This window comes from Rutidosis leptorrhynchoides, chromosome 4 (genome assembly GCF_046630445.1).
Source record: "Rutidosis leptorrhynchoides isolate AG116_Rl617_1_P2 chromosome 4, CSIRO_AGI_Rlap_v1, whole genome shotgun sequence".
Taxonomy (NCBI): domain Eukaryota; kingdom Viridiplantae; phylum Streptophyta; class Magnoliopsida; order Asterales; family Asteraceae; genus Rutidosis; species Rutidosis leptorrhynchoides.
The window spans coordinates 461192747-461208753 of NC_092336.1; the positions used below are offsets into that span (position 1 = coordinate 461192747).

The following is a 16007-nucleotide window of genomic DNA, read 5'->3' on the forward strand; positions in this document are numbered from 1 at the left end:
GTATAATGTGTCATTGTAGCATGACAATGGGTAATATTAAATTATTTCAATTATTTCAACCATCCAAGATTTCATACTATATTAATCCTATATAGATCGGTGTCACATAAATTGATTGAACAAATTTGATGAACATACTAGACAATATACCACGAATAAATGTTCCAATTGCTCATTTTGTTGGCACAAAAGTCTACTCAAGTAAACTTTTCTGGACATATTATATAAATTAGTAAATTATATAAATTATAAGTATAAAGTATAAATATAAATTATGAAATAAACGACAGCCAACATTTTTTACTGTGCAATTGTTTACTCAACACAAAAACATTGCCATGTAGACGGAAGGGAGGAAGTTTACGAATTGGACTTGGGTTGTCATGTATTGCCACATCACCCATTCGCAGCCAACAATAATCAGGTCAAAAGGCCGAATCAGGCTGTGGATCTTAAATATATCACTGCAAAAACCCTTTCAAACAGGATGCAACTTGTTCTTGTGATTACTTACTCTCTCTGCATCATTAGTAAAAAGTTTTTTTAATAAGGTGATTTCAACGTAAAGAAATAAGTCTTAAAGACTAATTCACTAGTTGTCCCTACATCACAAAATTATTTTCCCACTTTGACTTTTTAAGTCTTTCTTCTACAAAACTATAACTATAAATATTTTTGTTTGTGTTATATAATACGGAGTATCTGTTAAAAGTTATACCAATAAAAACACATTTTAAAACCAAATCTCTTCAAATAAATTTTATCAAATAGAATATAGCATAAATAAGAAGAAAAAAAAAGGTCAAAATTCAAGAAATAAGACTTTGAAAAGTCAAAAGTCAAACGGAACAGTTATTGTGGACTAGTTATTGTGGACTGAGGGAGTACTATTCTCTAGGTTTCTCCTAATCTTATTAGGTAAAGCTTTCTATGCGTCATACTCACTTTGTTAGGCTAATTTTTAGACCTATGTAATTAAATCCATCTATCTTTTTTTATTCGAACTTCAAAAGCTCAAATGCGTATAATGATATAAAAAAATTTAAAACAATGTCAAATGGGCCAAAACTCACCCGAAGTATTTTTTTTTTTTTACTTGTATAAACCATTGCAACAGAAAAAAAAAAATTGTTGAGATTATCTTACTTTCGTAATGAAAATTGACACTTTGACCCACTACATGCATCAATAATTACTCCTATAAAATATAAACAAGAAAGATTTGAAGAAGTACCTTTTGCCGCTTCGGCGATGGAGGAGATGAAGGACCATCTGGCTGTCTTGAAGACCCACCTCTATCTCGATTCTCTTCAACCTACACATTCATGCAACATATATATGCACATCAGAATCTAAAAGAAAGTATATTGCAATCTATGTTCAACCAGATAAGTTTCATCATCGTTCTATAGTATGCGCGTAGGCGTAACCATTTTTTTTTTTTTTTGGAAACTTAGTTTTTCCAATGAACAATTAGGGTCTCACATACTCATTTATGTAAACACATATTGTTTCACTAACAGACGAAATCCTTATAATACTAGCAAGACTTACACTTGAAGAAGGTTGTGCAGCTCCATTTTCAACAACAGCGCCTTGTACAGGTGAACCATCAGCACCACCATTGATGTGCTGAGAGACAATCGGCATAATCTGGTGCAGCAAATTCGACAGGAACGTCCCTTCATCACTGACCATTGGTGTTTCTTGTGCATTGACGGTTGTGGGAGCAGTTTCAACAGAACCTGGGCCCGTTCCCTGTACTACAAAGTGGGTACCATGGTTCGGGTCACCAGGAAACAAACCTCTAAGTAGTTGATCAAGTCCATTAGAAACCTCTGTAGGCAAGCCTTCACCATTATGCAATACACCGTGAGTTGTACCTGCAAACAAAACTCCCAAAGATATAACAAAATCTGAATGATTCAAAGCTCAGGTTCTGATTGAACTTAGTTCTAAACGACAATAACCTGTTTGATAATCATTCCGAATGAACTATACGGATGATGTAAAAAAATAATGTAATAACCTTTAAAAAGAAAATATAATGATATCATTATTTTATAAGTAATATTTGAAAAGGAGAAATTTCTTATCTTATAAAGTAACAATCATTTTATAAGTATTTTGGATAAAATTTAAATAAGACATAAGATATTACAGGAAATGGAGATGCTGAATGGTTCAACATTTAATGCTGAATGGTTCAACAAACGCAACACACTGAATGCTGAATGGTTACATTCAGTGCTAAACGCAGACATAGTAACATGTAACACACCAACAAACGTAAAGCATATTAACATATGGTACCTGGAACTTGAGGAGTAACGGGCGATTGTTGCTGAGCTGCAGAGCTAGGGGCCGTCTGTGGTCGGTTCTCAGAGTGATTGACGTTTGATGCGTGACCATTTACGTTTCCAGAATGCCGAGCTCGTGCGAGCACGGGATATAATACACCCACAGAACTTCGGATCGATTCAGAAGGTGCAAGTCCAGGTGGCATTGTTGAAATTCTAATAGGGACCACCCGTACATCGGGCCCACCCCTGGTCTGAGACGTATTTCCAGCAGTGGCTTGCTGATTTGTAGTTCCACCATCAGAAGCTGCGGAATCGGATGCGGGCCGCTCTCCGCTACTTGCGTCTCTTTGATTAGAAGCTGATGCCAACACTGAACCTATAGAGCACATACAAATTGTAGATTGTAAATCAGTATTAAAATTAAAATATATAATTATATGATAAATATAATAATAGTATTTAGTACCTGTACGTATTCTGATATCAATATTCCTTGGACGTAAACCGGAACCAACAGGGAAACTAGTGCCAGCGCCAATAGGTGTCGTTCCAAAACGAGATCCAGGTTGAAAAGGTAAAGGCTGAACCGTGGTTATACAAGGCACAAGATAAGAATAAGTAGGCAAGCAAGCATTAGATAGCCACAACATTAAAACACAAATGGTAATAAACGGTAGTATTAAATATAACAAAAAATTAAAATCTTCATTATTACAATATTAATCCTTATTTGCAACAACAAAAAGGAATAATTGGCAGTTTGTATGCACAAAGTATACCCTTAGGAAGACTTTTGTATGTTCGGCCCTTTGACCCGTTCATTTAACCAGTTAGAAATATATCACAACTCAATCAAATCATTCATAAGTAAAAGGGTCAAATTGCGCCACCTCCAAGTCAACTACGTTACCTGAACCATAATGGGGTTTGGACCAGAAGTGGATATGAAGACAGCAGGTCCAGCATTAACCACAGCTTCAGTCTGAAAAAACAAACATAATTCTTAACATCCAATATATAACAAAGTATACAGTACAGATACAAACATCAAACTTGTACACCGTACGCACCGGTGATTGTCCCATTCGAAGTGTCATTGTCGTGCGGCCAAGCTCCAGCAAAAAAGCACCCAAATTTTGCAAAAGATCACCTGACCTCATAGCATTTGACTGCATTCTTAACCGTGCAACGGGATCGGTTATGTTCGTTTGATTCCCTAATTCTCTTGTCAGTTGCTACACAATCACAGAGTTAATAGTGTGCAAGATTAATTAACATCAATAGTTAGTGTGATATATTGGATACATACCGTTAAGCATTCTCCAACTTGTTCTATCAGCAATTGTCTCGTAGACTCGATCACTTCACCCAAAGCGCCAGGTGTCGGTAACCCGCCCTGAACAGCCGCCGAGTTTGGTGCGGCATATGACTCCGCTCCAGCGGTTCCACCACCAAGAGACTGAGAACCGTTGCTCTGGACCCTAACTGTCAACACCATATATTAATATTTTATATGGTAAGTAACTAACCAAACAATCAATCAGTGTTGTAGAACTCCCTGATTAATGTTGATTAATGTTGATTAATCCCTGATTACTGCATTTTAGGAACCGAACGGTCCGATTTTCCAAAATAGGAGTAAACATCGGTGGATGAGTCAACATCGGATTCAGTTGGTAAAAGTCAAATTTAGTCCGTCAAAATAGTACGTCAACCACCAAAGGGCTTCTGGCCTAGCGGTATCAAGACAACTCAAGCATCAACCGTGAGGTTGTGAGTTCAAGGCCCGTCGTGGACAAAAAGGGTGTGTGTGTGTGTTTGTTGTTCCAAAAAAAAAAAAAAAACTAAAAAAATAGTTCGTCAAGATGTTATTATGAATTTAAATTGGAATTTTAGAGTTCTTGATACATGTTTATGTTTCTAGACGATTATTATAACGTATACGTATGCTTATTAAATTTCTTGTATATTTACACATATAATTTAAAAATTATTATTTTAATGTATAAAAATTCCAATTTGATCACTCCCTGATTACCCAAACAATCAATCAATGTTGTAAAACTATCAATCAGTGTTGTAAAACTCCCACGAGTACTCCCCGAGTAACAAATTTTGAAAACTTGCAATCAATAGTGTCTAAACGTTCGGAAGAAAAAAGAAAACTGACCATTGTCATTAAATTCTCGCCTCAAATTCCTTAAATACTGGGACAAGGTACTCAAAGAATCAGGAATAACCTGTCCATAAGATATTTGAATAAGAGAGTAAAAACAAAAACTCAAAAAATGTAAACTATGCATGTAACAGATTCAAGAGAATGTAATTACAGGGAGCTGCAAAGATTCCATAGAAGCATCGGTTGGAATCGTGAAAGCAGCATTTTGAGAAGTAGGTGGGCCCCTTACAGAAGCATCTTCGGGTTGTTGTCCAGCTGGATTTCTTATTTCGTTCAAGCCAGGTATGTGTGAAAGCCTTTCGGAAATGTGTTGCTGTTGAAAAAGATAAAAAAGGTGAAAACTTTTTCAAAATGATTATCAATTGACGATCAAATTAATGAAATATGCACGTACTTGCAAATCTACTGTTTCACCACCACTTCCAGCATTTGCTATTCCAAATGAACCAAGAACAGCAGAAACAATCTAAACATTAAAAGATCACAAAACAATTACTTTGGTTACGAATCTAACAAGCGTTTTAATTTTTAATTATTTATATTTTTCAGAGTCTTACCCGACTAAAATCTGGAAGACTACCATCACCTTGTTCAGATATATTAAATGTTCCAACCACTACACTCGGCCCATGTTGATGATGTCTTGTAGTTGATGCTGGATCATTTGCTGCATATGCAGAATATGTCATATTCAAATACATTCTGAAATAAAGCCACATGCAATGATTAAATTTAGATAAATAAAAAAATAGTGAAATGAACCAACAAAACAATAAGCTACAGCTACAACTTGTCAATAACATTTAAGGTTTACATGGTCTTTCTATATCACAGACAGAATTTTTCAACTTTCAACAGTAACAAGGACAAAAGATGACACATCCTTTAGGTTTTTATGACAAATTAGGTTTATAATAATTATATAAAAAAGGAAACGTGTGTGACACAGAGATGGGTTTGTGAATTTGTGATTTGTGAATACCTAAAAGTGTATACATATTATATAATTTTTATTTTTTATATTAATTTGTGATTTGTGAATACCTAAATGTGTATACATATATTCTTATAGGTACCTGTATCGTCATTTACTAGTGATGGGTTAATAGGCTGTCGAACAACCAAGTGCAGCGTGTGGCCATCTTCCACATCTACAGTTCATGCTAATTAAGGACCTCCAATATCAGGACTCAAAAAAATTACAAACCTTTCAATAAATTACAAATAAACTATTCAAACAAACTTAAAGTAAGTAATTAGCTAATAAAACAGAACAGAGAAGGATACGGTAAGCTGAGAGGAGCTGATCATCTTTCAGTACTTTTCCGCGACATATTAAACGTTGCTGATCTGATAGAACACCAGTTACCGAAGCAATTTGCTCCTTTAGTGCAGGAACAGGTACCTATAAACATATATGTATACACATTTAAGTATTCACAAATCACAAATAATAAAATGTGACATGTTTTCAAAAGATACACTGATATAACACGAAAAGAGAGATGTTTACGCATTTATCTACTCGCATAGTGTACGTTTGGGAATCCAAAGTCTTTATCTTTATCTCAACGGTGGCTTCAGAAGTGTTGCCGGCACTCGTTCCGGTTTCCATAACATCTTTACCACCATGATTACTTGCCATTTGTCTTGACACCCTGATAAAAGCCTATAATAAACCAAAGTTAAACTATATAAACCCTAATACTTAAATAAAGAAAGGATCTTTCAAGAATTCAACACACTATACATCAGCACCAGTTACTGCAAACTAATACCTCAATTCAAATTTATATAACACAACATGTAAATATATACTAATATACATACATAGGTAGCATCAAAAATCAGTCTTGATGAATCTTGACACGGAAACGTAATTTTGCATGTCAAGAGTATACAAAAGTGATTGAAATGAAATAAAGTATCAAAACTGTGGTTCAAGCAATCAATCAATCAATGAAGTCAATAGAGTCGTACAATTCTAAAACCCTAGAAATGTTAGGGGAAATATAGAAGTAGTTAAATTAAAAGACATAATAAGATCAAATATTAACGGATGAAGTTTAATGAATTGAAACCCTAAAAATTGAACCTTGGTTGTTTAATCAAAGGAGAGAGCACCGCTTCACCACGCCCTCTCTAGGCAGATTTGTAGCGATCGGCAGCAATTGGGCGGTCGGTGTATATGTATGTTGTTTGTATTGCCCACTGTGCAATATAAGTTAACTAGCTTTAAGATCCACGGTGACTTAAAAAATTAGTATAGTAAGACGCTAATGTTGTTACAGATTGTATGTTGATCACATTATTACCAATTATGACAATTTCTGTGATAATCCGAAAATTTCCGATCAAATTTAAACTTTATCTTTATATTATTCCGACACGATAAGCAAAGTTTGTTAAGTTGAATCTCAAAAATTTTAAACTGTGTTCATACATTCATTTAACCCCGACCAAATACCGACGATTAACGAACATTTACGTGTATATAGATATGTATATATAATGTATAGTTATATTAATTGAATGTTAACAAAGTATTAAACATATAATACTTTACATGAACGTATTTGTTTCGATATGTTTATCGATGGAATTAGAAGATAATATCAAATGATTGATTTATCAGATACATTGTGATATGATTATGGGTCTCTGTTGAGAGGTCCACTTTGATTTAGGAAACCTTTCCTTTTTAATGGTATTCGGAATAATTGGTAAAGTGATTTACAAGTTGTAACATCCCGCGTTTTTCCGTTAAATTTATTTTTTAACACTATTTTTTTTTTAAAATAAAATCTTTCGTTATTTAAATTCGTAGTTTCCGTTGACCAACGTTCTTAATTTTTTTTCCCGTTATTTAATTATAACATCACTCGTTCACTCGAGCGTTTTTTAAAATATTCGTTTGGTTAATTCCCGCACCCGCTTTGAAACTTGAGGGACCGAGGTTGCCAAGTGGGCAAACTAGTTGACTAGGTCAACTAGTCAACCCACCTTATCCATCCATTCATTTCACCTCCCACCTTCTCCCTCTTTTCTCTCTACTTCCCTTTCATGAACTCAAACACCCATCCTCACAAATTCATCATCTAAATCCGATTGGAGAAGCAAACATCAATAACAAATTACTTTTTCGTGATCCTCTCTTCATCCTCTTCGATTTGGTACAAATTTCATAGCTTGGGGTAAAGTTTCTAAAAACTCTAGATTTCTCTAAATTCGTGTTTTTGACTTGAAATGGTGTTAGTTAGTGTCTATGGCTCGTGTATAACATGAAAATATGATTTATTTGCTCGATTTGTTGTTTTGAAGTAACTAGCATGAACTTGAAAATGGGTGTGCTTAATCTTTAATTTTAGATGAGTTAATGTTGTTAAATTGTTAAAGTTCATGTTTTAATTGTGTTACTAGTATCACTAGCTTCGTTTTGATGCATAGGTTGACTAAGAAAACTTCAAAAACATGAATATTGATTTTTGTGGATTTTGGTTAGGGTTTGATAGACTTAAAACGAACTTTTTGATGCTTGAATGCCATGAAATGTTATTTGTAAGTGTTTAGTTGTAATGCACGTTTCATTACCTTCAAAACGGCATATCATATGTGTGAATTGGATTCCCGAAACTTAAAATGCATTTGATGAACTTGAACTTTGAAAATAAACCTTTATTGATCAATTGACGAGTTTTCGGTTATTGTAATTGATGTTTTTGCTTGGTGAAAAGTAGTTAGTTGTATTCCTTGTCAAAATACCTTTCCAACGATATAAGATACTTGTTTTGGATGTTTACGGTTTAGGATTTATGGGTATTTGAAGTTGGATTCGTGCTTGAGTGTGAAAACTGCCAGAATTCTCTGCACAGGTAATGGCGCGGCGCGCCATATACCCGCGCGGCGCGCCAAAGTGGTATGTCCAACTTTGTCGATTTTTGAATAATGTTTGCTATGCTACACACCCCCGATCAACATGAAACTTGGACAACATGCTCATATATGATTTCTAAGCTCATGAAAATAGTTCGGGACCCGACCCGACCCCATTGACTTTTTTTTGTTGACTTTGACCAAGTTTGACTTTTAGTCAAACTTAACAAAACACTTATGCAATCGTTCTAATCTTATTTTATACTTGATTCTTGCATGAAACTTGACAACGTGATTCACATGCTACATAATCGAGTCGTAACGAGCCATAGGACTAATTGAACACATTTCACCCGACCTTGTGTCGTAACCGGTTAATTGATACAGCTTATTTGTTTAGGTCAAGGCTAAGCAACTTTCATGCACACGTTTACTTTGTGAAGTACTTTATACTCGTGCACTCGAGGTGAGATCATAGTCCCACCTTTTCAACAACTTTTTATACTTTTAAATTGTGGGCTGAGAAATATATACTTTGTTACATTTTGTACTACTTACTTTTATACTTTGAACACAAGTACGATGAAACAAACATTCCACAGCGAGTTAGAACAAAAATCCTCAATTCGATTATCATTAGTTACACTTGCAGGGTGTAAGCGAGAACTTATATTGTGTGGCCATACGGGTTTGACAAACCCTCATTCAAACGGTTCGCTACCGTTTACGAATGGAATATATTTTCGAGAAACAGTGTATGTTCTAACACTATTGTGATGGGGTTCTATGGAAGGAATGTTAAGCATTGATAATTGGGTGCTCGCGAACAAACTTTTGGAATGCAATTTTTGGATGATCAATTTTATGGAGATATTAAATCTTGTGGTTCAAAAATAACGTTTATTACTACATTTATGATTTCACCAACGTTTTTCGTTGACAGTTTTCTATATGTTTCTCAGGTTCATACTTGGCTACTTGATACATGCTTCCGCACACTTTGATTACTTGCTTGGAGTCAAGCATACATGCATACGCTAGGGATAGCGCTTTTGGATTCAAACTTTAAGCATACATACTTTCGCTATTTATAGCAACTGTGATTTTAAACTAATTATGTCGCAAGTTATTTCATTTACACTTTATAACTTTTGTACACTTAAACTCATTGTCGATCTGTTTGGTAAAATAAACTTTGTAAGTCTTGTACGTTTTAAATGAATGCGACATAATTTTGGTCAAACGCGTCTCATATAGAGACTATGACCACGCAACGGGACCTAAGTTAACGGCGCCGTCAATGACGATTTTGGTCGGGTCGACACAGATGGTATCAGAGCGTTGGTTGTAGGGAACTAGGATATGCATTAGTGTGTCTGACAGAGTTGTTAGGACGCATTAGTGAATCTAGACTACAACCGGATAATTAACCATTGCATTCTGACATACATTTGCTATAGATAGCACTTACTTGACTACTTGTGCATTATACTTGAATCATTCTTAGGCAAACTTCTTAATGGTACCAAGTTTTCATCTTACGAACTCGTATTCCGCCACTTTTTGGTAACACACGTAAATTCATGATTCATACACGTATGGATGACGACGACTTCATTAGTCACACTTGTTCGGGAACTCTGTCTCCCGGATTGTTAGTTGCCACCGTTTCAACTTACTATCGGTTTCCCACTGGTGTTTCTTACTATCTACTTTTTGGTGTTACTACCATCACTACTCTAGGTGAGTATCGTCATCAACATTTTATCACTACGGTTGCGTGCTACTCGTTATCATGACTCGTTACTCTTTTCATACCTGAATACCTTATTGTCTGACTCGAACCACATTGATGTGAACAATCATTTATACACTTCCCTCGGGGAACGCTTCTTTAGAGTAGCACAAATTCTTTCGATTCAATACGAATCACGTTAGAGACGTCGTTACACTTTGTTTATTTTAAATTTTCACGATTACACGAACTTGATTCTATGGAATGATGTGGGAATGGAGGTATGAGTTAGTGTAATATAACGTCATTTGATCAACGTAGTTATATTACGGTAAGTCATACCAAAGTTCTAATGACACGTGATGGTGGTTGGACTCGATCAACCTAATCACCACCATGTGCCATGTACATGACTTCACTTTTCTTGTTTGGATATCCGAAAACTCCGAGAATATTGATAACAACCATACCCGGGACACATCTTCGATTATTGTCGAACCATATTTATGCTTCCGAATGAATGGAAAATTCTTTCAACTTCAAACATATGTTATAAGCGTATACTATCTCGTCTTCGCACGGTTTCATCGAAGAACTACAATATGCTTGATATGCCCACATCGAGGCGGAAATTTCTCTCGTATTACACTCGTACTTCCGTTTAAGGAAAATATTTTATCTAAATTCTCAATGGAGGGAGAGACTCTTCACGTTATACTAGTATTCGCCACGAGGGTGAATAGTCCTAACGAACGTTTTCGGAAACCGATAAATCTTTCGCGGCGTGAAATTCTCGAGAAACAGAAACTTGTTCTAACAAACATTTTTAAGTCCTAACAAACTTGTTCGAATATACCTTACAGAAATGTACCTTGTCTCGGATCGAGATTCTCGTTTCACTTCTAGATTTCGGAGTGCTTTTCGAAAAGCCTCGGGATCACGTTTAAACATGAGTACCACGCATCAACCATAAACCGACGAACAAAACAAATGTACGATTCAAACCTTGGAAACCGTAATACGAGCTTGTGTTATCAACTCCAAATTTACTTGAGAAGAGTATTTTCCTTTAGCCGAATTCTCTTACTACAATGATTTTCATTCTAGTTTTAACGTCACACCTTTTGAAATCTTATGTGACCGGAAACGTCATTCTCCTTTGGTAGAACCAAGTTAATGATAATCAAACCACCGAACCCGAGCTAATTCATGGAACAACCAAGAAACTTCTTTAACCTCAGAAAGGCTCGAGACGACCGTAGTCGCCAAAGGAGCTATGCCACTGTTAGACGTAAACTTTTTAAATTCCATGTGAAAAACTGCGTAACGTTAAAAGTCGCATCTTGAGGAGGTGTAATTCATTTCGGGAAACGTAGAAAGCTAAATCCGCGATATTTTGATCCTTTTGAAATCTTGGGGCGTATTGGACCCGATGCATACCGTTTAGATTTTCCGATTCATTTGAGCTCCGTTCATCCTACATTCCATATATCAAACTTGAAGAAGAGTCTTGCGAAACAGGAACATGTTATCGTCTTCGACGAACCTACTATCGATGACAAACTTTCCTTCCTAGGAGAACCGGTTGAAATTTTGAATCATGAAACCAAACTTTGAACCAACGTAAAATCGCGACTGTCAAAGTTCGTTGAAATACCCGAGGGAGTACCTTCACTTATTCGTAGAACCGACAACGCAAGATCTCGAGGAAGAAACAACGACTACTACTTCCAACTAAATTTCGGGACGAAATTTCTTTTAAGGTGTAGGTAATGTAACATCCCGCGTTTTTCCGTTAAATTTATTTTTTAACACTATTTTTTTTTTAAAATAAAATCTTTCGTTATTTAAATTCGTAGTTTCCGTTGACCAACGTTCTTAATTTTTTTTCCCGTTATTTAATTATAACATCACTCGTTTACTCGAGCGTTTTTTTAAAATATTCGTTTGGTTAATTCCCGCACCCGCTTTGAAACTTGAGGGACCGAGGTTGCCAAGTGGGCAAACTAGTTGACTAGGTCAACTAGTCAACCCACCTTATCCATCCATTCATTTCACCTCCCACCTTCTCCCTCTTTTCTCTCTACTTCCCTTTCATGAACTCAAACACCCATCCTCACAAATTCATCATCTAAATCCGATTGGAGAAGCAAACATCAAAACAAATTACTTTTTCGTGATCCTCTCTTCATCCTCTTCGATTTGGTACAAATTTCATAGCTTGGGGTAAAGTTTCTAAAAACTCTAGATTTCTCTAAATTCGTGTTTTTGACTTGAAATGGTGTTAGTTAGTGTCTATGGCTCGTGTATAACATGAAAATATGATTTATTTGCTCGATTTGTTGTTTTGAAGTAACTAGCATGAACTTGAAAATGGGTGTGCTTAATCTTTAATTTTAGATGAGTTAATGTTGTTAAATTGTTAAAGTTCATGTTTTAATTGTGTTACTAGTATCACTAGCTTCGTTTTGATGCATAGGTTGACTAAGAAAACTTCAAAAACATGAATATTGATTTTTGTGGATTTTGGTTAGGGTTTGATAGACTTAAAACGAACTTTTTGATGCTTGAATGCCATGAAATGTTATTTGTAAGTGTTTAGTTGTAATGCACGTTTCATTACCTTCAAAACGGCATATCATATGTGTGAATTGGATTCCCGAAACTTAAAATGCATTTGATGAACTTGAACTTTGAAAATAAACCTTTATTGATCAATTGACGAGTTTTCGGTTATTGTAATTGATGTTTTTGCTTGGTGAAAAGTAGTTAGTTGTATTCCTTGTCAAAATACCTTTCCAACGATATAAGATACTTGTTTTGGATGTTTACGGTTTAGGATTTATGGGTATTTGAAGTTGGATTCGTGCTTGAGTGTGAAAACTGCCAGAATTCTCTGCACAGGTAATGGCGCGGCGCGCCATATACCCGCGCGGCGCGCCAAAGTGGTATGTCCAACTTTGTCGATTTTTGAATAATGTTTGCTATGCTACACACCCCCGATCAACATGAAACTTGGACAACATGCTCATATATGATTTCTAAGCTCATGAAAATAGTTCGGGACCCGACCCGACCCCATTGACTTTTTTTCGTTGACTTTGACCAAGTTTGACTTTTAGTCAAACTTAACAAAACACTTATGCAATCGTTCTAATCTTATTTTATACTTGATTCTTGCATGAAACTTGACAACGTGATTCACATGCTACATAATCGAGTCGTAACGAGCCATAGGACTAATTGAACACATTTCACCCGACCTTGTGTCGTAACCGGTTAATTGATACAGCTTATTTGTTTAGGTCAAGGCTAAGCAACTTTCATGCACACGTTTACTTTGTGAAGTACTTTATACTCGTGCACTCGAGGTGAGATCATAGTCCCACCTTTTCAACAACTTTTTATACTTTTAAATTGTGGGCTGAGAAATATATACTTTGTTACATTTTGTACTACTTACTTTTATACTTTGAACACAAGTACGATGAAACAAACATTCCACAGCGAGTTAGAACAAAAATCCTCAATTCGATTATCATTAGTTACACTTGCAGGGTGTAAGCGAGAACTTATATTGTGTGGCCATACGGGTTTGACAAACCCTCATTCAAACGGTTCGCTAACGTTCACGAATGGAATATATTTTCGAGAAACAGTGTATGTTCTAACACTATTGTGATGGGGTTCTATGGAAGGAATGTTAAGCATTGATAATTGGGTGCTCGCGAACAAACTTTTGGAATGCAACTTTTGGATGATCAATTTTATGGAGATATTAAATCTTGTGGTGCAAAAATAACGTTTATTACTACATTTATGATTTCACCATCGTTTTTTGTTGACAGTTTTTTATATGTTTCTCAGGTTCATACTTGGCTACTTGATACATGCTTCCGCACACTTTGATTACTTGCTTAGAGTCAAGCATACATGCATACGCTAGGGATAGCGCTTTTGGATTCAAACTTTAAGCATACATACTTTCGCTATTTATAGCAACTGTGATTTTAAACTAATTATGTCGCAAGTTATTTCATTTACACTTTATAACTTTTGTACACTTAAACTCATTGTCGATCTGTTTGGTAAAATAAACTTTGTAAGTCTTGTACGTTTTAAATGAATGCGACATAATTTTGGTCAAACGCGTCTCATATAGAGACTATGACCACGCAACGGGACCTAAGTTAATGGCGCCGTCAATGACGATTTTGGTCGGGTCGCCACACAAGTGAGAACAAGGTATCAATTAACGAGTGTTAGATAAAAGTTAGTGGAGATTCTTGTTGATTTTAAATTCATGCTTTACAATATTTTCCTCGTGATTTTTATAAGATAACTATTTTAACTTTCGTATTATTTAATGTAAAAGTAAGGTTATGAAATATAGATAACTTAGAAGATAGATATCGACGTTTTACTTTAAAAATGATTTCATAAGTTTATCTAACTTTTGAACTTTATCTTACGCTTCACCAGCAAACGGTAATTTAGAAATTTGAAAACTTGTTATAAGTTATATACGATATACTTTTCAAAAACATTTTATGATATAACTATTTTCATTATTTTAACCTTTTAACAAAATGATTCTTATAGTTGAGAAAACAAAAGTTTCATATTTATTTAATTTAGTTTCAAACGTACTAAAATGTTTTCAGTTAAAAAGAACTTTACTATTAAAACGTTTTATAAAACAAATTGTTTATGAATATAAAATTTGAAGAACTTAATTAAAGCTCTGTATTATAATTTGCAAATATATTTTATTGTTTTAAAAAGATAAATGTATTACTAAATATTAATTTCGAAATGATTTTAAATATAATTAGTTTTGAAAATTTAATAAATATTTTAAATTTATATTTCGAAATGAAAGTATTTCACAATTTAAAAAGATTTAATATTAATTTAGTTATAAATCGTTATTTAATATTATATATATATATATACATATATATATACACACACACACACACACACACATATATATATATATATATATATATATATATATATATATATATATATATATATATATATACACACACACACACACATATGTACATATAACGAGACATCGATTTATAAAAGCAAATGACCAAAACACTCGAACGTTCAAGTTACATTTCGAGCGATATAGTTTATTGATAATCTAAGTCTATATTTTGTCAAGGGTACGAATCACGAAACGTAAAGTGCTAATTTCTTAAGCGTACGAAAGGTCATTCGATAAACCGGAACAGTGACATAAACCATTTTCCAACATACAAGTTATTGGAACTAATTTTACAAGTTAACTATACACGTAAATATAATATAATATATATATATAATTATATAAATTAAATAAATATATATATTAAATATTAAATCGAGTGTCGGCAGCCTCAAATGAGTGGGTTGTGAGCTGGCTGCTGAGCTCATGCGAGCGCATGAAATGAAGCCTTAGACCCCATGCGATCGCATGGGGGTCGATGGTTGGGCACATCTATAAATCAAGCGAGTTTCGTGCACTTGTTACACACACATTCGATCTATATCTCTATCATATATATTTATATTATTATTATTATTATTATTATTATTATTATTATTATTATTATTATTATTATTATTTTTATTATTAAGATTAATATTATTATTATTAATCTTATTATTATTATTATTGTCATTAACAGTATTAAGTATTAGTATTATTTATACATAAAATACTACGACGAGGGTATGTTCGAGTCATTTCAAAATGGGTTTTACAAGCGGGATAGAGCTAAGGAAATTATGGGTTATAGCTATGGAGGTTATGGGTATGGTTCGGGGGTATAGCTCATGAGGTCAAACTAGTGTTTATCATCTATGTTGCGTCTACGTACTTTCCTGTAATATTGAATCACAATATTGATACGTGAGCATT

The 16007-nt window shown here is 34.5% G+C and overlaps 1 protein-coding gene across 1 annotated transcript; it reads right to left on the bottom strand.

Moving 5' to 3' along the window:
• Positions 1–239: 239 nt before the first annotated feature.
• LOC139844448 (ubiquitin-like domain-containing protein CIP73) lies at positions 240–6700 on the bottom strand. The gene is made up of 16 exons (XM_071834672.1): positions 6578–6700; positions 5996–6151; positions 5770–5887; positions 5559–5633; positions 5040–5149; positions 4877–4948; positions 4634–4795; positions 4474–4543; positions 3613–3788; positions 3374–3538; positions 3214–3285; positions 2770–2884; positions 2314–2679; positions 1555–1883; positions 1235–1315; positions 240–519 (listed from the first exon to the last, which is right to left on the bottom strand). The coding sequence occupies exons 2-16, from the start codon at positions 6125–6127 to the stop codon at positions 511–513; spliced, it is 2052 nt and encodes a 683-aa protein (XP_071690773.1). The 5' UTR covers positions 6128–6151; positions 6578–6700; the 3' UTR covers positions 240–510.
• Between the last annotated feature and the right edge of the window lie 9307 nt (positions 6701–16007).